Below are 26,901 nucleotides of genomic sequence, written 5' to 3' on the forward strand. Positions count from 1 at the left end.
TGTATCAGTATTTAAATTGTACCAAAAGGATTCTATGTTACAGAAATAGTTGTTTTCCACAAAAATCTCTGGTTGTAATTGGCTTAACATACAGATGTGTGCTAAGCCAAAGCTTTGATGTACACTATGTGAAAAACTAAAAAACTTTTCATACATGGAATATCAATAAATAGATCCCCATAGCCACCTCATAGTAATAGATTGTGGGATCGCACCAAATAAGTGGGCACTTGCCGATTCATTGTTCAGAAACACAAATGGTAAAATCAATACAAAATAGGAGCAACGAAAAGCTAGTAACTTATGTGGCTCCAGAGTAAAATAATGCTACACAAGCATGTACAGTGGATTCAAGATCACTTCTGATTAAAAAGATTTGAAAAGATCAAGCAAATAGATTTTTCCTATGAATTATACAACCAGAAGAAAAGTAGTTCACACAAACAAGTGCAAGCTTGGACGTAAAAAGCTTCCGTTTTTCACGTCCAAGTTGCACCCGTGCGGGTCCCGTTTTCACGGCTCCCCATAGACTTGAGTATATCGAGAGATCCGTGAAAACGGAAGTAAATAGGATAAGTTCTATTTTTCAATGGACACTTCACACGGTTCGTTGAAACAATTGTTATGGCTCTGAATAATTAAACTTAGTCTACTGGGTCCGGATAATTTCATATTGTGTCAGCGTCTCACCTGTATTTTACATACAAATGTGGACCAAATACAGATGTGAATATGAATTAAAATGAGAGGCTTCAGATTCGACTTTTATGGGAATACTTGCTGCAAAATACAGAACGAACATTTAAATAGGTGTAAAAAAAAATATGACCATGCAAATAGCTGAATTGACTGACAATAGCTCCATATCTAGGACAATTCCAATACATAGCGAATGTGGACATGTGTGTAAATGAGGCCTTCACAGTACATAAATATACAGCAGCTTACTCCATGAGACCAGCACAAAACACACTGGGGGAGATTAAAACTGGTGCAGAAGAAAAATTAGAGTAGTTGCCCAAAACAACCAGACAATCAGATTCCACCTCTCATTTAACAAAGGCCTTTTGGAAAATATAAGCAGTGACCTGATTGGTTGCTGTTGGCAACTACTCCATTTCTCCTTTGCCCCAGTTTTGGTTTATCTCTCCCACTTGTGTGGATATGTGAAACTAATTCCACTAATGTAGACATTATAGCTGGAATTTACACTCCTGAGAGCTTTGCCTTTCATCACCAAATGCCCAGATACAGTGATAATGTGTTTAAGCAATGGGTACGTGAAATTTTTAATATGTATCCAGTCCCATCTAATGTCTCCGCGTCATAGTTGACAGAAAATGCATTCCAGGCAGAATCTTAGAAATGCTGTTCTGCAGTGACAGGGTTAAAAAAAAATAATTTGATCACCCTTCCCACTCTTCTCCATTACATATCTTGTGTCTCGTGCTTTTTGGACATTCTTCTATATACAACAATAATAATAATAATTAAGTGGAGTACAATAACCAGAGTTAAAATACCGTTAGCAATTTGAACAAATTATCCTGTTACTCCAAGTATTACACACGGTGCCATCCTCTCCGCATTTCATCCAAAGTGCATGGGCTGATGAGGCCAATTGGTTCCTTATTTCACAGGTCGTGTGGTTAACACTTGTGGTCCAGAATTCCTTGTGGCTCATTTCCAATAAGTTTGTGACACAATATAGTTATATTACTCAGAAACATTGTTTTTATACAAGGGTCTTCTCCCTCCTCATTACAGTATATACAAATGAGTGTTAAACAAGCAAAATCCTATGACACTGAAGTAGTAATAGAATCCTTAGTGGTTTTTACCTGTTTTCCTAAATTACAGATGCATCTTCACCTTCCACAGCCAGAGCATAAGATCTGGACAAACACCATTGTGCAAAAGTCCACTCCTGCAGTGTAGCCCACCTACAGCTAAAGAATACGGTAAAATGCAGGTATTCTATGTAAAAACATGACATACATATTTAATGTGAACTACAGATGTGAATAATAGTGACGTTTTCATCATGTATTTTTGTTGCCTCAGCTCTTGTTATTACTGCTGGGATTGGTCATTTTCCATATTCACATGTTACTTGGACTCACAGGTCCCGTTGCCAAGCTCTTCACCTTTATAAAATAATTAAAAAAATGACTTATTAACCAAATGACAACTCACAGGTAACCATTTAAAATACTAAACAGATGCTAATCCTTCCTGGAATATCAGATCGGTTTAGCAGAGATTCATTCAAGGACGTGGAGCCACGCAGATTACGAATTCCGCACAAGAACCTAACTGCAACTCACAATGCCGAGGCCAAAAAAAACCAGAATCATTTATACTTTCAACAGAGTGTTTGCTTAGGAGTTGCAGCTTGTGTGCAACTGGTTGTCGTCTTCTTCATTGGTTCCCAGTGGGCAACATGAAGCCGGGTTCACAGACCATAATTGCTTAAATCTTTGTTTATGAGCATTTCTAAAACAAATAAGAAAAAAGCTAAGGTGCTTTAGCTTCCAGAAAAATCTGGGAAGAAACAGCTTGTTCTGGGTTTAGAGGATTAACCAGTAGGCTGCCATGTGGTAACCCAATGTTAAACAATTTTTCAGTGATGTCCTGCAGTTTTTTGACACGATCCCTGAAGTTTCATGCATCAGACAGGCAGCTTTGAATTCGGTCAATCCACTGCTGTGCCTGTAAAATGTCTTGGGCGCAGAAATTATATACCCGTCGAGTGGTCTTCAGCTGAAAAAAAAACGTAAAAGGTATATCTAAAATAAAGGAAAGTAAGTCTACAAAGACACATTTTATGTTGAAATTTGGAATATTTAAAGTGAATGTCCACCTTTGAACCCCATTTTATTTTTAAATGTACACAGGTCCAAAATTCTCTACGAATTTATTTCATAATTTATCTTTGTAGGAGTTTTTTTTCTGATACAGAGCCCCAAATCTTCTGCCTACCTTAACACAGCCATAGATTTAAATCCCTGAAGCCCAACTAGGGTGAGTGCACAGCATATGTTTTTATACGACTCCCATTCAATCCAATAAATCGTTCTTTAGTAAGTTCCCTCTAGGGGCGGCTGCAGGCAACAAGAGTTTTACCATTTAACATTATGACTGTGTGCAATAAAAAAAAAAAAAAAGAAAAAGGAGGGTTTGGAGCATCAAAGAAATTGAGCCGACACCTAAAAAAAAAAATGACTGTCAAATTAAATCACAGAATTGTAGACCTAAAAACAAAACCGGGTTAAAAGGTGGACATTCACTTATGTATTTGGGAGAAAAGAATTAAGTGAAGACTTACATCAAAATATGCTCTTTCATCCACATTCTTGGGAGAACCCAACGTTGGTGTACCAGCAGATATGGCCTCTACCTCTGCCAGGTCAATTACCCCTTTACATTCAGTGTCCGTACGGCTCTCATAATATCTTAGCTATCAAGAGGAAAATAATTTAAAGGTGAAAAGCGAATAAGTTAAAGGTGTTTCAGAGTAATGTAAATAATCGAAATAAGTAAATACTGGAAGTGCCGGATACGTTGCATGACAAACCATCGGCGCCCAGCGGAACCCACCTAATGGGTTTCCACCATAGTGTTCTTAGTTTTACAGGACAAAATAGCGCAGCACGCTGTGCTATTTTGTGCGGATCATTGACGGAGACCACTAACAGAGCTCCCAATGAGATGTAAACTAAGCCTAAACGTGTACACATCTGTATTGTGCAACTAATTACTAATGTAGAGAAATCACACACAAAAACAGTATGCACTATAAGGCCCAGTTCACTTTGTGTTTTTTTGACGCCTATTTTGATGAGGAAACTGCAGCAGAATCAGCTCCAAAAAAACGCCACAAAACTCCCTTGATTTCAATAGGAGGTAGAGGCTATATTCCCCTGGCGGAATTCTGAGGCAGATGAAAATGTCAGAACTGAACATTATTTGTTCATTTTGAAGATTTAGGCTCTGCTTTTACATTCCACCACAAGTCCGTGCAAGATAAATTCTTGTAATATTGATAGTTACCTGATGCTTCGTCTTGTCTAACACAAACCAGCGAGGTTTCCATGGCTTCATAAATGCACCTCTCTTATACAAAATTCCCTCGTATGATCTGAAACAATATAGAAAAAATGATTTTTTTTTCTACCCATAGGCTGTATAAAGACCACATTAAAACCTAACTTATGATCAAAAAAGTATTAATAGGGTGATCTGAGATCGCATTCTGCTACCACACTATGATCTGCTTGTATGCTATACACAAAACATGATTGTAGTTTTAGAATAACTTGATAAAGTGCCAGGTGTAGATTATTGAAAAAGATTATTATAAGGCCTCATTCACACGACAGGGTTTCCCGGCCGGGTGCCGGCCGTTCATAAATCGTCCGGCACCCGGCTGCATTAGGAATAATAGACCCCTAATGGGGCTATTCACACGACCGATTTTTTGACGGCCGGGAAAACCGGCCGTCAAAAAATAGGACGTGCTCTATTTTCGGCCGGGTACCCGGCTGCCATAGAAGTCTATGGGGCCGGGTAATACACGGCCATCACCGGAATGTGTCCCGAGTGATGGCCGGGTTTTCCGTCGCTTGCGCTCTATCTCCTCCTCCTCACAGCGCAGAGTGCATGTGAGGAGGAGTTGCTGCCATTCGGACGAATGGCTACGCTGGAGACTGTGTTGCAGGGCTGGGGTGTACAGCAGGTGGAGGGAGCGCTGCGCTGGCTCCCTTCCCCTGCTTGTTTTAAAAGCGCCCTGGCCCGGCGACACCTTCCATGGCACCGCTAGCAGCTGCTGCTGCGGCTGCTACTACTGTAGCGACGCCACTATAGCAGAGCAGGGAGGTATCTCCCCACTCTGCTATATGCTAGCCCCACTTTAGCTCCTTGAAGGAGCGGAATCCCTGTGTTTTCGGGGATTCCGCTCCTGGAAAGAGCGCTTGATGTCTCTGTCCATATCTGGGCAGTGACATCAGGGGAAACTCCTGAAGCGGAATCCCCGAACACATGGGGATTCCCCTTCAGGAGTTGCCGCTGATGTCACTGTCCAGATCTGCCCGGCCCGGAACGGATGCAAAACCTTATGCAAACCGGCCGGGCAAAATGGCCGATTTTACCGCCGACACTCGGGCTCGGGCGGGACCCTGTCGTGTGAATCCCGCCTAAGTATATAAAACCACAATACTGCAGTGCTAAACTAGAACGGTCGAATATTGAAAGCAGTTAAATGATGGGCTCCCCTTTAAATATCTTCTGACTTTATTGGGACATGTCAGAAGACCGCTTTGTGAGAGCATTGGGATATGTCAGAAGGCTGCTTTAATGAGTCTGAGTTAGGGCCAAAAGTGAGAACCGTTCACCTGCCCATAGAAGTGCAGCATGTAATGGGGAGGGCTGCACAAACCCTGGGGCACTTTAAAAAAAAATGTCTACCCGCCTACGTTATTTAGATATCGGTGCCGTTATATTTGGCGCCCGATAATTAAATAACCCACTGAACTGTCAATGGGGCGTGTAATGGCAAGGGTGCGTGTTACTATGGCTTCAACACTGTCTAATCAGCTACGGACAGTGTTACAGTAAAAGCTGGAGAGAGGAGAGCGTGTGCGTGCGCACGCTGTCACTGTTCAGCTGTTGGCAGAGAAGGACAAGACTGATCTCTTGCGAGATTGACAGTTCAGGGGTTATTTCAATATTGGGCGCCAAATATAACGGCACCGATATCTAAATAACGAAGGAGGACAGAAAAAAAAAAAAATGTAAAGTGCCCCAGGGTTTGTGCAGCCCTCCCCATTACATGCTGCACTCAGATTTTTCTTTTTTTTTTAAAGCAACAATTTACAAAGATTTCAATGTTAAAATGCACGTAAAACATCGAGCAACTTTGTAAATACATTGGTTTAAAGAATATTCACATATGGGGGGGGGGGGGGGGGGGGGGTAATAGCGGGCCAAAGCAGTAATTTACAAGCAAAAATACTATGAACATTGCCACGAGTGAATAAAGCCTCTGAACCAACTTTGGCATTAGAGGAGATTTTCTTTATACCTTTCCTTCTTTTTGGATCCACTTCTAGTTTTGGCTCAAGAAACTGCATCAAAACAGTGTGTGCGCGATCCTGGCTTAAGACTGGAATCACACATGCAGAGTTTTTAGCCACACAGGAGTGGATACCAAAGAGGAGTCATATCAATATTTCCATTATTTTTTCCATCTTTTTGGATCCACTGTGTTTGGCTCAAAAAACTGCCACAAAAATTGCATGTGTGATTCCAGCTCTATAAAATAAAATGTTAGGCATCAAGTCGGAAACTGGAATGCAGCTAAACCTCTCTCTATTTTCAAGGCCAACCAGCTAAAAGTATTTCTATAAACAAAGAACATAAAATAGCTTTTTATGCAGATTGCAAGAAGTAGAGTTATGCTTCAAAATGCTAGAGATTCTACAGATTACACAATGTGTACTGTTACCGGTTTTCTCTTTCTGCAGTGTTGAACTGATTGTATAAGGTACTAGTGCTGTTTCGTGCTCCTAGTTTCCCTGCACCAGTGGGAGTACTCGTTGTGCTTGGACCACTCTCCAAGTTTAAATTTAGTGTAGATCCTACACCACTCTCCTGCAGGTAAATGCCCAATGAATGCCGCTGCGAGGACACACTTGATGACATCAGCAAAGCACTGGACTTCTGTATGAGACAAAATTAAACTTTAGGTTAATGGATTATTACATACACATACAATCAAGAACCCAACTAAATAACTAAGAAACCAAAGCAACTCTAATTCGCCAAATAAATTGCAATATACAAAGACTAAACATACTTCTAATAATTGCTCTTTGATTTGCAACTAGAAGAAAAGAGCAAAGTACAGACTCACCCGGCTCTCATGGCGGACCTCTGTCCTATGGGAAGCTTTTACTTTATCCCAGGCTTCCTTCCATCTTTCAGGAACAGGTCGCAAATCCATTTCTAGATTTTGTAACTCCTATGAAAAAATTGTAATGTTTTTTTCTTTGTCCCGTGCAGTGATACCATGACCAACAGAAAAATATACAAAGAATACACAAAAGGTGTCAATGAGAAAAAAAAAAGAACATTGTGGTTATAAGATGCCATAGTTGTAACAATTACTGTTAATGATCTGAACGATTGCTCTATTGGCCAGAACACTTATGGTACATATCTCAACATTTTTCTTCCCATTTGTGGTAAACACTACCATAGTGTATACTTTTGGAGAAGAAAAATGCATATGGGACTATGACAATGCAAGGTATTTCCCAGGATAAAAACAGTTTGATAGAGAAAATGTTGATATTTTTTCCATGCACCATGGCCCTTTTCCGTCAAATATACCATTTTATTTATTTTTTTAGTCTGAACGCTTGTCATATCACAGCCAAAACGTAAGTCTATGACCCACTTGAGCTTTAAAGAACTAGCAATTTGGATACAGGTAACCAATGACGAAAGAACAGAACATGAAGCAGCTACATCGATCAATCTCTGCAAAACTGAAAGCAGTATAAACAACAATTTGCATAACTGATGTCCTAAAAACCAATAAAATTTACTGAGACCTTTTAACTTAAAATCGAAAATTTACTATAGTAGGATATGTTGGAAGCTACTGGATTCACGAATTCTAACAAACCAGTATATTTATCCTATGCTACGCTATAGATCTTCTATAACGATTATATATATATATATATATATATATAGATATATATATATATATATATATATATATATATATAGATATATTTATTTAACACATTTAAATATATGACATAATAATTGAGTGAATGGAAGACTTACCTCTAACAAGCAAGTGATAGCATCTGGTTGGAAGCGTCGTGGTGCATGATAGGATGGCCAAACAACCTTGCGCTTTGTTTGGGGGGCAGAGCTGTCATTTTTCTCAGGTTCTTCATGCTGGTTTGCCTGAAGAAGCTCCCAGTCATAAGAAGGACCTTCACTCAGAGCTTCATGGGTGTAATAATCCCATACACGAAGACCCCATACAGAACTGTATGGGCGCAGCACCTACAGAGAGGTAACACTTGTACATGACTTTGAACATATGGAGCATTACACTGAATTAAAACTTTATAAAATGCACTTTTACTACATTTATACTGCAGAGAAAAATGGTGATAAACTGCTTTATAGCTTACCTCTCCATCCTCTGGGCAGAACATATAGTTATAGAACATTGGATTTTTCTTGTGTATTCGTTCCATATACTCCCATACTGAGCGACAGATTTGAGGGCTACGACGATCTCCTTTTTCCTCATACAGAACCCCTGCAATGAAGAAGTGATCTATTAGATGAGACAACTGGATATTTTATTACTTCCTGGAAAATCGTTTTTTTGTTGCATTTATTAGAGGAAACAGGTTGCCTTGGGTATAGCTGCTGCCCCTAGGAGGTGGACATTAAGTAAGAAGTGTTAGCTCCTCCTACCATGATATGCTCCTCCTACCATGATATACCCCTCCTGCAGACATAGAGCTAAGCAGCTTGTACAGAACCAGAAAAAACAAATGATTATAACTAATAACGACAACCATATGAAAATAGTAGCAAACAGTCGCAACACCTAAATAAAAAAACATTGGATGGATGCTATATGCTCAATGAATATGTCAAGAAAGGGATTTAAATGGTAAGTAATATATTTTAAAAAACAAAAAAAAACACCTGTTTTCTCGTCTGTGTCATTGGGGGAAAGAGGTGACTGGGGGACAACCCAAAGCAGTCCGTATGGGTAGGAAAAAAAATAAAAATACTGAGCGTGGACTACTGCACCGCTGCCTGCAATACCCTGCAACTAAGAGAGGCATCGAAGGACGCAAAGGTATGCACCATGTAGAATTTTGTGAAGGTGTGGAGAGAAGACCAGCTAGCAGCGTTGCATACCTGTAGAGCGAAGGCTCTTTGCTGAACAAGGCAACCCCTGCTATGATGGAGTGGGACGTCACACGAAAAGGAAGTTTTTTCCCTCTTGCACAATACAAGAGGCAGAACCGGAACAAATGGGCTATAGTGGCCTAGGACTGCCTATAATGAGTGAATGTCTGTAAAAGAGTTCGAACGGTGGATAGAAGATGTTTGGCCAAGATATGCATTTCATTCATACACCTTTTAGGTTATAAACAGAACGCTCCCCCTCGGGTGGAACCGTAAGGAAGGTACAGAATGAAGGGAAAAAGCTGAAAGGTAGTCACCAGGAACAGGGACTTACAAGAGAGCCACCAAAAAGGAAACTTTTAAGATGAAGAGAAATACTGTGAAGCAGTTCAAAAGGAGAGAACTACTTGGCAGACCATAGGGGTGCCGCTTGGGCCACCCCTTAGAGAAAAGCACAATAGAAACAAACGGGAGTTGGAATAAAATAGAAAGGACACCTGACCCTTGAGACAGCTAAGGCCAAGAAACAGGCCTCAGCCCTCCCGAGGAAGAGAGCAGATGAGAAAAGGGGAAATGCAATGGGGTAAGAAATCTATCCTCGGACCAACGGAAAATAAACTTCCAAGACTTGTGGTAGATTCGTGATCGCAATACAGCTGTCACAAAAGCCACAAATTTAAATAAAAAACTATTATTCGTGTGGAAGAGGACCCTGGGAAAGGAGATCCTCCTTTAGTGTACCAGTCCCCACAAGGACAATCTGAAGTGAGAAGAATTGCGGTCAAACTTTCTGCCTTGAGGATCCAGGGCAGGAGTGTAAGTGGAGGGAATACGTAGGAGAACTTGAATGGATGCCACAGAATGACCAAGGCATCCCTGATGAACTCCTAATGGTCTAGAGCTCGAGTCATGAAGAAAGGGAGCTTGTGATTAAGTCTAGATGGCTTAAGGTCCATGTCTGGCAGGCCCCACTTAGAGGAGATCAGCTCTGAGACTACAGGATGAAGGGCCCATTCCCCTGGATTGATCTGCTCTCAGCTGAGGAAGTTGGCAATCCAGTTGTCCACTCCTGGGATGGAGAGCTCCAAAAGACTTTGGAAATGAGTTTCTGCTCACTAAAGAATGCCTGTGGTCTCGGATATGGCCGACAGAACCGCGAGTCCTACCTTAGTGGTTTACGTAAGTGGCTGCTGTAGTGTTGTATGTCTGCACTCTGATGAGGTAACTTGACAGGGGGCGAGTCCAATGTCGGTGGGAGAGAAGAATCACCGAAAATCCAGGATGTTAGTCAGTAGTGCAGTCTCCAGGGGGCACTATACATCTTGAGCAGTTAGGTTGTTAAAGACTCCTCCCCACACAACAAGACTAGTGTCTGTACTCAGCACCAACCACCAGAACGGAAGGAAGGAGCGGCCAAAGGGAACTTTCTGGGAGAGAAGCCACCACTGGAGGAAGTAATATACTAATAGGTGCAAAAAATATCAGATGTTCCAGAGAGTCTGCCAACTTGTTTCAGTGGGCAAGAATAGCTTGTTGAAGAGGTTGAGTGTGAAACTGGGGAAAGGGGATCACCTTGCTGAAAGATAATCTGCATACAGAGGCAGATGAACACTAGAAAGTACCCTGTAGGAATTAAACTCCCTATTGCAGGGAGAGGGGTTTGTCCTGCAGAAGAATAATCCTGGCCTGAGCGGTGTAGAAACACATGTTGCATAAAGGAGATACATTGAGAGGGGGGGAGAAACCGGATTTGGGACAGTTGATTATCCAACTGAAGCAGGACAAGGGGTCTAGAGTAATCTGAAGACTTTCCGGATTGGTTGACATAAAAGGTGCCTTGACTATGTTGTCATCCTGATATGGAATGGCCATAAATCCCTGAGAGTGAAGGACAACCATCATAGAAGAGAGCACCTTTGTGAAGACCTGTGGGACCACTGACTGGCTAAATGAGTGTGCCACAAATTGGTAACTGCAAGGATGGACCACAAAGCAAAGAATACAGTAATGGGTAGCACATATAGGAATGTGAAGGTACACATCCTTGGGACCAGCAAAAGGGTTTGAGCAAAACTTCTGAAAAGTGGATACATTATGTCCAGGTGTTTGGTTTTTAAAAACGCCTTTCAGGAAACTTCCATTCTTTGGAGAAAATGTAATCAAACTGGAGTGAGATGGAAACATTTTTTTGGAAAGTGCCAGGACAGCTTAAGGAGAAACCCTCTTGGGAAGTGGATGGTCCAGTCCTTTACTTGCAAGGGGTCTCAAACAGCCACAATGAGGCTGTCCACCATGAAAAAGTTTAGATGCCGTTTCTGCAACCAGATCAGAAACAGACTCAGAGGCCTCACCAACAGAACGATCCTAGTCCCGGAAGGAAATGTCTGTGTGTTAGAGGGGAGTTAGATGAAGCAAGAGAAACTGACTTTTGTTGAAAACGAGTATGAGACCACCACTCATTCCCCATATTGCCAATGCAAGAAAACAGTCTAAAGGCAATAGTAGTGTGAATGTGAGGGCTGAACATAACTTTTCAGTGATGACATATGTAAAGTGACTGACTGGACATGGATTTATGGGGGCTACTAAGAGAAAAAAACTCAAATTACACCAATGACTCTAATGAAACAAGAAAACAGTGAAAGCCATAACGGTATGAAAGACATTTGGTTTTAACCTTTTGCTTGAACAGATCTACTATATTTTTATATATTTCAATACAATTTTGAATAAAACCATCTAAAAAAAAAGATTGCAACTAACTTAGTCACAGTTAGCTGGGAGTGTCTGTTACAACTATCTAGTTGCCTTTTTCCAGGACTCACCTTTCTCAATCCTCTCATAATCGGAGTCTAGTAAAAAGGTGCGGAACCTGTTTGACACATAGTGATAAGCCACGAATTTCAGGTAATACTGGCTGAATTCAAACTCAGACGGAAACTGCAGATGGATCTGTATTTAAGAGGTAAAAAATAATCTTGTTATAAGCATATTTTTTTGGCTTTTCTACACATCACGAGGTTCACTCTGCACTATGAAAATCAATGTCTAAAATTATACAATAAAAGTAAAAAAAATTAAAATTTTAATTTGTGACCGCAATAAATTTAGGGATAACCAATATGCATTGTTTATGGTATATAATGTCATAGTAACGTTGTGCTTAATTTATATTGTGAAAGCATCCCTGATTCTATATATTAAAAAAACTAGAATTTATATTTATACTGACCTGATGCACACAGTCCAGAAATTGTAGGAAAATAGGAGTAAAACCATTACTCTGGCTGGCGGCTGTGTGTGCACCACGATGGCTAAACCTGTGACCAAATGAAAGCCATTCTTTTTCTATGAGCAGTCGAAATCCCTCAATGGTTCGATAATAAGGATCAGACAACAGCTGAACAAGACACACCACCTAATTTTAAGAAAAAGTTATATGGTTTGTTTACGACCCACATGTAAGAATATAAGTACAGTGGAGGAAATAAGTATTTGATCCCTTGCTGATTTTGTAAGTTTGCCCACTGTCAAAGACATGAACAGTCTAGAATTTTTAGGCTAGGTTAATTTTACCAGTGAGAGATGGATTATATTAAAAAAAAAAAGGAAAATCACATTGTCAAAATTATATATATTTATTTGCATTGTGCACAGAGAAATAAGTATTTGATCCCCTACCAACCATTAAGAGTTCAGCCTCCTCCAGACCAGTTACACGCTCCAAATCAACTTGGTGCCTGCATTAACCCCTTCCCGACATTTGCCGTACATGTACGTCAGGGAAAGCATTGACTTCCCGCAAAATGCCGTACATGTACGGCAAACGGGAAAACAGTTATAAAAAAAAATGAGAAGGTTTTAAAGTAAAGATGGCTGCTGTTCATAACAGCAGGCCATCTGTACACGATGCCCAGGGGGGTGTCGCCTCCCCCCCGCATCGGCGATCGCCGCCATTGGCCGGTCAATTCAGACCGGCCAATTACGGCCGTTTGCGGCTTTAGCCTATTACTGTGCCACAGGGCTCAGTGATATGGTGGTGATTGGTGCTGTCTAGGACAGCACCAATCACTACCATCTTCCACGTAAAAAATGGCGGTGATGCCAGCCCCCCGATCGCTACGGTTGGTCGGTCTGCACCGACCGACCAATCGCAGCCATGGCGGGTGTTTGAAACACCCTTCACCAGCCCTGCCCACCTCATTCCGGTTAGGAACGGTGAGCAGAGCTGGTGTGACCGTCTGTGAAGCCAACTTACCGAATCTGAGGCCTTCTGTGCTGCGATCCTGCTGTGACGTCTTCACCCGACGGCTTCCTGCTGCAGAGTGAACCGTCATCATCATCATCTGTGCTGCTGCTGATTTTTTTTTTTTTTTTGCAGCACCACTTGTTTTTTCCTAAACGTCTTATCCCTGTACCCTCCCCCCCATCCCCCCTCTTTCCCTTTTTACGTCCTGCGGCTGCGGATCAGTGACCGCCAATTTTTGGCACAGGACTTACATTTTTTTTGCATTTTTGCACCTCCCTGTGTGCGCCCTGCGGCCACTGAGTGCGGCCACTGATCAGCATCCGTGGTAATTTTTTTTATTTTTTGGCCTTTTTTTATTACTGCACCTTTTTTTTTGTGTGCGCCCTGCGGCTACTGAGTGCTGAGTCTAATAATCAGCCTCAGTGGTAATTTGTTTACGCAGGTTTCTTTCTGGCCTTTTTTTTTTTTTTTATAAAACTGTAAAAAAGAGTAGCATTAGAGTAGCAGACCGTTTTGTAAAAAAAAATATAGCAAAAGTTATAGCTATATATTTTTTTATACAGTTTGAATAAATTTACATCTTATAGTTAGCGTCCATTAAGTGACGGACATTCAGTCCGTTCACTAAATTTTTGATAGCGTAGCGACAGTTTTAGTATAAATTTATATCTTATAGTCAGCGTCCGTTTAGTGACGGACATTCAGTTTTTTTTAACTGAAGTCCGTTCACTAAATTTTTGATAGCGTAGCGACAGTTTTAGTATAAATTTATATCATATAGTCAGCGTCCGTTTAGTGACGGACATTCAGTCCGTTCACTAAATTTTTGATATCGTAGCGACAGTTTTAGAGTAAATTTACAGCGTTATAGTTAGTTAGTTATTTATGGGGGGCGTGGCTTAGCAGCATATGTGAGCAGACGCAGGAACCGGAGCTCCCGCTGCCGATATCCTGAAACACATCCTGTGGCTAAATTCCTCTAACAAAGACATACCTGTGCAGAGAGGGGAGAAGGAGGAGAACCTGGTGACACTATTCTGTAGAATATGGAGGCTGTAATGACCCGTTCAAGGAAGTCTAAGGCGGCAGAGGAAGGTGAGCTGGGATTACAAGATGGCGCCGACATGTGAGTGATGGCAGAGAGCAGAGACTTGAGAGGGGCGGCGGCATCCCGACTGGAGCGCTTTGCCAGAAAGACACCCGTGAAGGCAGATGCTGGAGGAGAGATGACAGGAGGAGGGAAAAAGCAGGCAGGCTGCTCCGGGTCCAGATATGAACCGCTGCGGGCACAGGTGGACTCAGAGGAGGAGAATGGAGAAGATGTTGCAGGCAGCTCAGGAGGAGGGCTGGATCGAGGCCCGCACAATTCAAATAAGCGTGGGCCTACGTTGGCAGATGTTTTTTCGGCGGTAAGCCTATGTAATGCCACGCTAGCTAAACTCACTTGCCAGGTGGGCGGAATAAAGGAGGATATTTCCATAATACGGCACGATCTGCAGAAGGTGTCGGAGCGTACAACAGCGGTGGAAGATAGAGTCAGTGATGTGGAAGACAGAATGCTGCCCATGAGGAGAGATGTAAATGCGGTAGCTGTGGATGTTACTTATCTGTTATCTAAAACGGATGACCTGGAGAACCGTTTACGTCGCAATAACGTACGGATGGTGGGAATACCCGAAAAAGTGGAAGGGTCCAATCCGGATTCCTATTTCGAAAAATGGTTACTGGAGGTGTTTGGCAAGGAGTCGTTGACACCATTGTTTGCGGTGGAAAGAGCCCATAGAGTACCAACTCGCCCGGGTCCACCTGGACGGCCGCCAAGACCTGTGCTGGTAAAGCTGCTTCATTATAAGGACAGAGATTTAATTCTTCGCCAGGCCCGGGAAAAGCAGGATATACGGGTTAATGGTGTGAAAGTGTCATTTTACCCGGATTTTTCTGTAGAGGTCCAGAAAAGAAGGATGCAATTTCTGGATATCAAACGACGACTGAGGGATCTGCGTGTTCAATACTCCATGTTGTACCCGGCGAAACTTCGAGTTGCGGCGCTGGGATCTGTACAATTTTTTGAGAACTCAAAAGATGCGTTAAGATGGCTGGACAGTCACGAGGATCGCCTTCGTCAGAATCGAGAGGAAGCTGCTGCGTGATTATCAGGTGGATGGTTGAAGAGGGGACTCTGCTTACTATGAAAAAGGAGGATGCGCCGCACAGGGGAATAAGGCATTGTTTTTTCTGCATTTTATTTACTGTTCTAATTTGGGGCTGCAGCCTCTAGGTTTATAATGCTGAAGGAAAGACAGAGATGTCAGGTTAATTGAAGATGTTGGAGTCACTAAAATGCTATATGTCTATGGTAGTAAGGTGGCGGGAGGTTTGTGGTTCTCAGGTTTATATTGTGGGAAAAGATGTGTTTCTGCAGTGTAAATGGGAAGCTGAACAGTCACATTGGTGGAGATTTCTTCACCAGCCCGGGCCCTCTTTGGAGGGTAAGTTTCTGGAATGTTGGGCGGGCTAGGGAGAGGGGTGGAGGGAGGAGAATGTTTTGGAGGGAAAGGGAGTTGGAAATGCAGTACGCTCTGATTGGCACTGGATTCAAGGGTAATGGCCTCTGTCAGATAAAAAAAATGGATAGATGGGGGGTAGGGTAAATCTTTTGTCCTGGAATGTGAGAGGTATGGGAGAGGCAACAAAACGGCGAGCTATATTTGACTTTCTGAAAGGGCAGTCTGCTGGAGTGATGGGACTACAGGAAACGCATCTTACCGCTGATACTGTGCAACAGGCACATAGGGTGTGGATTAGACACAGCTTTCACTCCTTTCATTCCACATATTCAAGGGGGGTTAGTCTCCTGGTTCATAGGGATGTACCTTTTTGCTGTTTGGCTTCCTTTAAAGATGGAGAGGGCAGATATGTAGGGGTACATTGTAAGTTGTTTAATTGGGAATGTATAATTGTGGTACTGTATGTGCCTCCCCCATACTCGGTGGTTCCAATAAGAGAAGTGTTGGAAAGGCTGGCTAGTTGGCCGATGGTCCCGACTATACTTATGGGAGACTTCAACAATGTAATGGATATAAGACGTGATAAATTTCCAAAAGGGGGGGGGGGGGTAGGTGAGGCTGTTCTGACGCGGTTTGGGAAGTACATGATAGAGGTGGGGTACACGGATATTTGGCGGGCAAAGTGGCCCTCTACTACGCAATATTCTTGTGTGTCATCTACTTACGGATCGTTGTCTAGAATAGATTTGATGTTTAGTAACGGGTTAGGGATCGAGTGTGTGGAAGGGGTGGAATATCTGCCAAGGTCACTGTCTGATCACTCCCCAATGATATTCAAAGTTCGAACTAGTCCGCAGATAGGGGGGCTAAGACTGCATTGGAGGCTAAATCCGTTCTGGATACGACTAGTGGGGGAGGAGATAATAACTGCGAGCTTGCAGGAGTACTTTGAGTTTAATAAAGGTACGGTACCTATAGATATCTTATGGGATGCTATGAAGGCGAATATCAGGGGGGTGTATATCCGGGAAATCACGACCATTAAAAATAGATCACGACAGGTGGGAAAACATCTACTGGAAAGGGTGACATTATCCGAGGAGACTCATGTAGCTAATAATACAGCAGAAACGAAGGCCCAGTGGAAGGTAGCCCTAAAATTACTAAAGGAACATCAACTGGAACAGGCAGCTAATAAAAGGTTGTTTTTGCAGCAAAAATATTATGAGGAGGGGAAATGACGGGCAGATTGTTGGCAAATATGGCTAGGCCACAGCGGGAGGGTGCGTTCATCCACCAATTGCAGGATAAAGAGGGGACACTGGTTGGAGAAACAGGGGACATACTGGATGTGTTGAAGTCCTTCTATACCGAGCTGTATCGTACGAGGGTAGATTATCCGGAAGATCTATTGACAGACTATCTAGAGGAAATGGAGTGGGTTACCTTAGGGGAGGAGGAGAGAGAGTGGCTGGAAGAGCCAATTACATTGGAGGAATTGCAGGAAGCAGTGAGTTCTATGGCAAATGAAAAGGCTCCAGGCATGGATGGTATACCTACTGAGATGTACAAAACATATGGGGGGGAGCTTCTGCCAGAGTTATTAGAGGTGTTCCAAGATAGTTTTGCCAGGGGACGACTGCCACAGACTATGTATGAAGCGGCAATAGTAGTCATTCCTAAAGAGGGGAAAGATCGAACACAGCCGGATTCTTATAGACCAATATCCCTGCTGTCCGCAGATGTAAAAATTTTGGCAAAGGTTCTGGCTAATAGGCTGACAAGAGTGGTGACTAAGATAGTGGGCCCGGATCAGTCGGGATTTATGCCATCAAGATCTACAGCAGTTAATCTAAGAAGATTATTCTTGAATTTGCAGACAGAGGCTGCAGATACACAGGGTAGAGCAGTGTTGTCCTTAGACGCGGCTAAGGCATTTGATAGTGTGGAGTGGGGGTATCTGTGGGCTGTTTTGGAGCGGTTCGGATTTGGGAATAATTTTATAACATGGGTAAAATTGCTGTATAAGGAACCGGTGGCTAGGATTCGAGCCAATGGGCGGATGTCAGATTCCTTTAGACTGGAGAGGGGGACGCGTCAGGGATGTCCACTTTCCCCGCTATTATTCGCTCTAGCGATCGAACCTCTGGCAAATGTGGTAAGGCAACATCCGGGTATAGAAGGGTTTCGATGTGGGGAGCTGGAGGAACGCATAGCATTATATGCGGATGATATTTTACTATTCCTGGGAGAGATAGTTCGGTCACTGCCGTTGATAATGACCATATTGGAACGGTTTGGCAAATTTTCAGGGCTTCAAATTAATTGGAGTAAGTCGACATTGCTGCCACTCAAACCATTGGAGGTGCCACTGGTGGTGGGGGGAATTGCTGTACCTTGTGTTAAGGAATTTAAATATCTGGGGATTAAGGTCTCGGGGAGGGTGCAGGATTTTGTTGCGCTGAATGTGAAACCATTATTGGACAAACTAAAAGATAAGACCAGAATATGGCTTGGACTACCACTTTCAGCGCTAGGAAGAGCAAACCTGATTAAAATGATTCTGATGCCTCAGGTTCTTTATGTGGTGCATAATGCCCCAGTGTGGTTGCCTAAATAGTGGTTCAGGAGAATACATAATCTGTTTAGGGACTTAGTGTGGAAAAGGGGGATCCCCAGGATTAAATTGGAAAAATTACAATTACCAACGGAAAAGGGAGGATTAGCTATTCCAAATGCGTGGATATATTACTTAGCAGCCCAAGCACAACATTTTAAAGGTTGGAAGAATAGGGAAGAGTGGGACTCTAGTGGGAAACTGGTGCATCATTTGAGTCGGGGCGAGGATATACTAGAGGCAATGGAGTCTCATAAACTGAGGAGGGAGGCGAAAGGGAAACCGACTTTGCTATTGATACATAGGGTCTGGTGGGAATGCAAAAAAATACTGGGCGTTACTGGGTGCTCCAATTATATGCCTCTATGGGATAATCCATACTTATGGGAATTCCATATCTTGGACGGCTTTCAGGAGTGGGAACAAGCTGGGGTCAGATATGTATACCAGGTATATGAGGGGTGAAGTCTCAAATTGTTCTCACAGTTACAGGAGGAGTTCGGACTCCCACATCGGATGTTTTATCAATACCTCCAGTTGCGGCATGCGGTGCAGGCCCAGGGTAGATTGGTGGACTTGGGCTGCTCTACTATGGGAGTGATGGAACAGGTATTGGGAGCAAAAGACACTAAAGGGATTATTTCTGTGATCTATGGTACATTACTTTCCAAATTCCTTGGAGATCCGATGGGGGTGATCAGATGCAAATGGGAAGAGGATGTGGGGAATATAACTGATGATGAGTGGGAGGAGATACTGGAATCGCCCAAAATGCTCTCCATTAATGTAGCACACAGGAGGTCACAACTTTTTCTCCTACATAGAGTGTACAGGACGCCTAAGGTGTTAATGCAAATGAGACTCAGACCAACGCAGGAGTGTCCCAGGTGTTCGTTTGAGGGGGCAGACATAAAGCATATGTTCTGGAGTTGTCCGAAGCTGAATGATTACTGGAAGGAGGTTGGAGGCATGGTAGAGAGGGTATTTGGGAGAGTTTTTCCGTTGGAACCTAAGATCTATGTGTTGGGCTGCATGGGGGAGGAGGGAGGAGATGGAGCTGAATTACTGGCCATAAAAAAGGTTTTGTATCATGCTAGGAAACTAATAGCAAAATATTGGTTGAATGCGGATCCCCCGGAGGTGTCTGAGCTAGTGGGATACGTTAATCACACGGTGGCATTGGAACATCGGATATACCTAAAACGTGGGGCAATACACAAATACGATAAGCAATGGGGAAAATGGGAACACAATTATGGCACTGCAGGGAGGTAGAATACACCTTAAGGTGGAATGATCAGGAGGCAAGTATGGATATATCAGTAGGAGGCAGGAGAGAGAATGGTTATATGAGTCAGGGAAAGGAGGAGGTACTGCGGGGGGGGGGGGGGGGGGGAGTTGGGATGAAGGGAAGGGGGAGTTATGATACATATAACTGTATATGTTGTACAAAACTGAAAATGTATTGACGGTTGGAACCAAGTTAATGTACATGAGATGTATGATATATGTTGTATTATCAATAAAAACTGGTTTGATTTAAAAAAAGACTTAGTTATTTATTTGTTAGTGTCAGGTAGTCAGGAATTTCTCTTTTTCTTCTCTTCCTTTTTTTTTTTTTCAATAAATTTCATATACACGTGTAAAAGCACAACACACAACCACCTCTAAAAATAAATTATTACACGTGTTGAAGCACTACATACCCCCCTAATAAAAATGTCCCAATCATCCCAAAGGCTCTACTCCGCTGAGGAGGCATACGCCATCCTGGCCTCTGACACTGAATCGGCCAGCGAGGGAGAAGAGGAAAATGCCCCATTCATCTTGACCTCCTCCTCATCATCTTCATCCAGTGATGAGGAACCCTCACAAAGGCGCCCCAGGGCATCAGCTCAGGCAACCCCCCAAATTAGTGATATCGTGTGGAACCCACCCCCTGATAATTATGAGCCTCACATTCCGGATTTCACAGGAAGCTCAGGAATTCGGTTAGAGACTGCAGGCCTCACGGAAATTGACTTTTTCAAGGTCTTTTTCTCTGAGGATTTGGTTAATTTAATGGTGGCCCAAACAAATTTATACGCCCAGCAACTTTTAGCCCGAAACCCCACTTCATCATTTGCTAGGTGGACCCCCATAGAGGCAGCAGAAATGATGACATTTTGGGGCCTTATTCTACATATGGGCCTAGTAAAAAAGCCAGAGATTAGGCAATACTGGAGTGCGGACATTTTATACAGCACCCCATTATACCGCATGGCAATGACCCGGACACGATTTGAAATCATTCTGAAATTTTTGCATTATAGTGATAATGCACAGTGCCCACCCCGTGATGACCCCACATACGATCGCCTTTTCAAAATCAGGCCAGTCATTGATCATTTCTGCACCAAATTTCCTGAAGTCTACACCCCCGAAAAGAATATAGCAATAGACGAGTCCCTTGTACATTTTAAGGGGAGACTAAAATTCCGCCAATACCTGCCAAGCAAGAGGGCGAGGTACGGAATTAAAATGTACAAGCTGTGCGAGAGCAGCTCAGGGTACACCTATAGGTTTAGGGTTTATGAAGGGAAGGACACCAGGATAGAACCCCGAGAATGCCCACCTGTCCTGGGAGTTAGTGGGAAAATAGTGTGGGATTTGATGCACCCACTGCTGGACCAGGGTTATCACCTTTACGTGGATAACTTCTACACCAGCATCCCACTATTTAAATGCCTCTCCACCAGAAATACTTCAGCATGCAGCACCGTGCGCAAAAACCAGAGAGGCCTCTCTAAATATCTGATTGCGCAACCACTAAGAAAGGGAGAAAGCAGGGCACTACACAGCGATAACTTGTTGCTGGTCAAGTATAAGGACAAGAGGGATGTCCTTATGTTGACCACAATACATGGTTGCGGCAGCACCTCTGTACCTGTCCGAGGTACCACCACAATGACCTCCAAGCCAGACTGCATCCTCGGCTACAATAAGTACATGGGAGGGGTTGATCTCTCTGATCAAGTACTAAAGCCATACAGTGCCATGCGGAAAACAAAGGTGTGGTATAAAAAGATGGCCGTGCACATGGTACAGATGGCATTTTATAATGCTTACGTGCTATACCAATGTGCAGGCCGGACAGGGACATTCCTTAATTTTCAAGAGGTGGTTATCAAGGCCCTTGTATTTGGGAACCAGGAAGGGGAGGGCCCCAGTACTTCTAGATGCGATGGTCCACGTATTGTACCAGGGCAACACTTTCCCGGCGAAATCCCCTCCACTGGTAAAAAGGGAAGGAGCCAAAAAGGTGCAAAGTCTGTTACAAAAGGGGGAGAAGACGAGACACAACTTATCATTGTGAAAACTGCCCCGACAAACCTGCCCTGTGTATAAAGGAGTGCTTCAAAGTTTATCACACATCCATGGATTTTTAATTGGATCATTTATTTAAATGCTCACTATACCCCTAAATAATTTCCTTGAGCGGCATGATTTCCCAAAAGGGGTCAATTTTGGGAGGTTTCCACTGTTTTGTCCCCTCAGGGGCTTTGCAAATGCAACATTGCCGCTGCAAACCATTCCTGATAAATTTGAGCTCCAAATGGCGTTCTTTCCCTTCTCAGCCTTGCCGTGTGTCCAAACAGCTGTTTATAACCACATGTGGGGTACGGTTTTACTCGGTAGAAATAGCTTTACAAATTTTGTAGAGCTTTTTCTCCTTTTGTCCTTGTGGAAATGAAAAAAAATATAGCTAAGCCTACATTTTATTTGAAAAAATGTAGATTTTCATTTTCACGACCTACTTCCAATAATTTCTGCAAAAATCCTGTGGGGTCAAAATGCTCACTATACCCCTAGATAATTTCCTGAAGGGGTGTAGTTTCCAAAATGGTGTCACTTGTGGGGGGGTTTCCACTCTTTTGTCCCCTCAGGGCTTTGCAAATGCGACATGGCCTCCGCAAACCATTCCTGCTAAATTTGAGCTCCAAAAGTCAAATGGCGTTCCTTCCCTTCTAAGCCCTGCCGTGTGTCCAAACAGCAGTCTATGACCACATGTGGGGTACTGTTTTACTCGGGACAAACTGCTCTACAAATTTTGTGGTGCTTTTTTTCCTTAAGTCCTTGTGGGAATGAAAAAAAATTAGCTAAACCTACGTTTTATTGGGAAAAATGTAGATTTTCATTTTCACGTCCTACTTCCAATCATTTCTGCAAAAATCCTGTGGGGTCAAAATGCTCACTATACCCCTAGATAATTTCCTCAAGGGGTTTAGTTTCCAAAATGGGGTCACTTGTGGGGGGTTTCTACTGTTTTGGCACCGCAAGAGTCCTTCAAACCTGATATGGTGCCTAAAATATATTGTAATAAAAACAAGGCCCCAAAATCCTCTAGGTGCTCCTTTGCTTCTGAGGCCGGTGCTTCAGTCCATAAGCACGCTACAGCCACATGTGGGATATTTCTAAAAACTGCAGAATCTTGGCAATAAATATTGAGTTGCATATTTCTGTTGAAACTTTCTGTGTTACAAAAAAAATGGATTCAAAATGAATTTCTGCAAAAAAAAAAACGAAATTTGTAAATTTCACCTCTACTTTGCTTTAATTCCAGTGAAACGTCTAAAGGGTTAAGAAACTTTCTAAATGCTGTTTTGAATTCTTTGAGGGGTGCAGTTTTTAAAATGGGGTGACTTATTGGGGGTTTCTAATATATAAGGCCCTCAAAGCCACTTCAGATCTGAACTGCCCCCTGTAAAAATAGCCTTTTGAAATTTTCTTGAAAATGTGAGAAATTGCTGCTAAAGTTCTAAGCCTTGTGAGGTCATAGAAAAATAAAAGGATGTTCAAAAAACGATGCCAAACTAAAGTAGACATATGGGGGATGTTAGTTAGCAACAATTTTGTGTGTTATAACTGCCTGTCTTACAAGCAGATACATTTAAATTGATAAAAATGCTAATTTTTGCAATTTTTCACTATATTTTGGTGTTTTTCACAATTAAATACTGAATGTATCAACCAAATTTTACCACTATCTTAAAGACCAATGTGTCACGAGAAAACAATCTCAGATTCGCTTGGATAGGTACAAGCATTCCGACGTTATTACCACATAAAGTGAAACATGTCAGATTTGAAAAATGAGGCTCTGTCAGGAAGGTCAAAAGTGGCTAAAGAGGGAAGTGGTTAAAGACAGCTGTCTTACATGGTCACCTGTATAAAAGACTCCTGTCCACAGACTCAATTAATCAGTCTGACTAACCTCTACAACATGGGCAAGACCAAAGAGCTTTCTAAGGATGTCAGGGACAAGATCATAGACCTGCACAAGGCTGGAATGGGCTACAAAACCATAAGTAAGACGCTGGGTGAGAAGGAGACAACTGTTGGTGCAATAGTAAGAAAATGGAAGACATACAAAATGACTGTCAATCGACATCGATCTGGGGCTCCATGCAAAATCTCACCTCGTGGGGTATCCTTGATCCTGAGGAAGGTAAGAGCTCAGCCGAAAACTACACGAGGGGAACTTGTTAATGATCTCAAGGCAGCTGGGACCACAGTCACCAAGAAAACCATTGGTAACACATTACACCGTAATGGATTAAAATCCCGCAGTGCCCGCAAGGTCCCCCTGCTCAAGAAGGCACATGTACAGGCCCGTCTGAAGTTTGCAAATTAACATCTGGATGATTCTGAGAGTGATTGGGAGAAGGTGCTGTGGGCAGGTGAGACTAAAATTGAGCTCTTTGGCATTAACTCAACTCGCCGTGTTTGGAGGAAGAGAAATGCTGCCTATGACCCAAAGAACACCATCCCACTGTCAAGCATGAAGGTGGAAACATTATGTTTTGGGGGTGTTTCTCTGCTAAGGGCACAGGACTACTTTACCACATCAATGGGAGAATGGATGGAGCCATGTACCGTCAAATCCTGAGTGACAACCTCCTTCCCTCCACCGGACATTAAAAATGGCTCGTGGCTGGGTCTTCCAGCACGACAATGACCCGAAACATACAGCCAAGGCAACAAAGGAGTGGCTCAAAAAGAAGCACATTAAGGTCATGGAGTGGCCTAGCCATTCTCCGGACATTAATCCTATCGAAAACTTATGGAGGGAGCTGAAGATCCGAGTTGCCAAGCGACAGCCTCGGAATCTTAATGATTTACAGATGATCTGCAAAGAGGAGTGGGCCAAAATTCCATCTAACATGTGTGCAAACCTCATCATCAACTACTAAATATGACTGACTGATGTGCTTGCCAACAAGGGTTTTGCCACCAAGTATTAAGTCTTGTTTGCCAAAGGGATCAAATATTTATTTCTCTGTGCACAATGCAAATAAATATATATAATTTTGATAATGTGATTTTTTTTTATATAATCTATTTCTCACTGGTAAAATTAACCTAGCCTAAAAATTCTAGACTGTTCATGACTTTGACAGTGGGCAAACTTACAAAATCAGCAAGGGATCAAATACTTATTTCCTTCACTGTAGTTGTTAATGATGACAAAAAAAAGTTTAATATGAACTAAAAGCAAATGTAAAAATGTCAGTACCTCTGTGGTAAGATCCCATCCATCCTCAAGTCCAACCAGAACAGATGAACTGCTGTCCAATAGTTCTACAACTAGTGCAGAGACTTGGAGTAGCTTGTGTAGCTAAAAATATATAAAGTATTCGTTTACAAAAGATGAAGTGAAAAAGGAATGAAACCCCTCGGGGTTGTCCACTACCGGACAACGGATTACCTAAGCACCGGATAGGTCATCAGTGTATGATCAGTGCGGGCCCGAGCTTCTAGCTCGGTACATTGCATACTAAGCAATAACATCCGATGCCCGCAGGCAGCCGGAGCAGCTGATCGGTACGGGGTCCGGGTGTCGGAGCCCACACCGATCACATACTGATTACCTATAGGTCATCAGTTGTCTGGTAGTGGACAGCCCCTTTAAAGAAAGTACAACACAAAGCAAAGGGAGAAGGAAGAAACTCTTCACAGTGGGATAGGAGGTCACAGAAAGGTAGAAGGCGATTTTAGAAATTAGAAAGAAAAACCAGTAAGGCTTGTGGGCATTAGATTTACCTGTAAAAGCCACTCAGAGTCTTCAAGGGTGCGCAGGTACGAAAGGCTAGGATCCGTGGAGGGGGCACTTGGCACACAGGCCTTCATCAGTTTTTTAAAACTAGCTTTAACTTGTCTGACGTCAAAGAGTTCAATGGGGACTACCTCCCACTGCTGTAGTGGGTCTTGTTTCACCCCCTAAAAAGTGAATATAACCGTTTCAGGCATATTCTACATACATTTAATATGTTAGAAAGCGCACACTGCAGTAGTAATTGCAGACTAAAACTCACTTTAAGCTGTGATTTGTCACCAATGATGTAAAGAGCAGCTCTGCGGGGAGTCAGTGCACCCTCTGAGGGGCCTCCATTTTGATGAGGAGTCAGAAGTTCCCTTGCTGCCAGTCTAGTTCCTACATCTGAGTTCATGCCATAGGCACTAAGTCTCCCACTGCCACGCATGCTTCCCCATTTACCTACAGGAACAAACAAGCTGATGAGGAAGACCAACAATAATGCACCCTGTATCTTACTTACCTTGAGACAATAATTTATTAGTAAAGTCTACCTGTCAGTACAAAACCTTACGAGTAACAAAAAAGCGGAGGCGATGCAAAGATATTAACGGTAACGAACAACAAGAATTTTTTCTTATATACCCAAGTCACACAAAGGGAATGGAGCGGTTATTGGCTAGGCAACGCTCTAGGACTAGGGCAGCTAAACTGGTTTGGACAACAATCTAGAGATATCAGTAAAATATCTGTACTAACCTTGTTCAGCACAGCCTCGTCTTACTGCGGGGTGCTTAATACCCCGAGCTGAATGACCTGATTTAAGGAAAGAGGGGCAACTGGATCAAGAGGAAACATCCAACTTTCTGGGCCGAAGTGTTAGAACTGGACATAATTAGAGGCCGTGCAGAACATAGCTAGAGTAGCATACAATGTGTAAGTGGCACAGCAAAAAGCTCCAATCTTTAAAGAACCGAATGTAAAATATTATTAAAACTCAAGTGGTTAAGAACTAAATAAAGCTTAGTTTAGGCATATTTTTTTAATTATCAACAGGAAAAACGCAAACCATACACATTAGAAAACAAATGAATGTTAAATGTATTAAGAACTTAAATTTAAAAAAGGCTTGTGTGTAAGTAGCGACTGTATGTTGGGACATTGTATGGGAACATGGAATTGTATGGAAACCAAGCAGAGTAAGGCTGGGTTCCCACAGTGCAGATTTGCTGCAGATTTTGCGTGCATTTTTTTTTTTAAGCCAAAACCAGGAACGGAACCTAAACATAAGGAATATATAAAAGAAGGCCTTATAGGTCTGCTCTCCTAGATCCAATTCTGGTTTTGGCTTACAAAAAAAAAAAACAACATTAAAAGCTAAATCTGCACTGTAAGAACCCAGCCTAGGTGCGGTCGCGTGCAACAGATTTATTTTTTTTTGCAGAATTTTTCTGCAACTTCAAGAGGCTCTGTCACCACATTATAAGAAGCCTATCTT

General features: G+C 42.6%; 1 protein-coding gene across 4 annotated transcripts in view; it reads right to left on the minus strand.

The window, feature by feature from the left end:
• Positions 1-751: 751 nt before the first annotated feature.
• The window catches only part of SBF1 (SET binding factor 1), a 211,465-nt gene continuing 185,315 nt past the window's right edge, over positions 752-26,901 (minus strand). For all 4 annotated transcript variants that reach the window (XM_075857594.1, XM_075857593.1, XM_075857592.1 and 1 more), the window contains 12 exons: positions 25,684-25,865; positions 25,412-25,588; positions 24,885-24,986; positions 12,188-12,373; positions 11,781-11,907; positions 8,217-8,347; positions 7,858-8,085; positions 6,914-7,021; positions 6,506-6,720; positions 4,054-4,141; positions 3,329-3,460; positions 752-2,763 (listed from right to left, as the gene is read on the minus strand). In XM_075857594.1, coding sequence (XP_075713709.1) covers positions 2,665-2,763; positions 3,329-3,460; positions 4,054-4,141; positions 6,506-6,720; positions 6,914-7,021; positions 7,858-8,085; positions 8,217-8,347; positions 11,781-11,907; positions 12,188-12,373; positions 24,885-24,986; positions 25,412-25,588; positions 25,684-25,865 — 1,775 coding nt within the window. In that variant the 3' untranslated portion in view covers positions 752-2,664. The remainder of the gene's footprint in view (positions 2,764-3,328; positions 3,461-4,053; positions 4,142-6,505; positions 6,721-6,913; positions 7,022-7,857; positions 8,086-8,216; positions 8,348-11,780; positions 11,908-12,187; positions 12,374-24,884; positions 24,987-25,411; positions 25,589-25,683; positions 25,866-26,901) is intronic.

The sequence above is a fragment of the Rhinoderma darwinii genome, chromosome 3 (assembly GCF_050947455.1).
Source record: "Rhinoderma darwinii isolate aRhiDar2 chromosome 3, aRhiDar2.hap1, whole genome shotgun sequence".
Taxonomy (NCBI): Eukaryota; Metazoa; Chordata; class Amphibia; order Anura; family Rhinodermatidae; genus Rhinoderma; species Rhinoderma darwinii.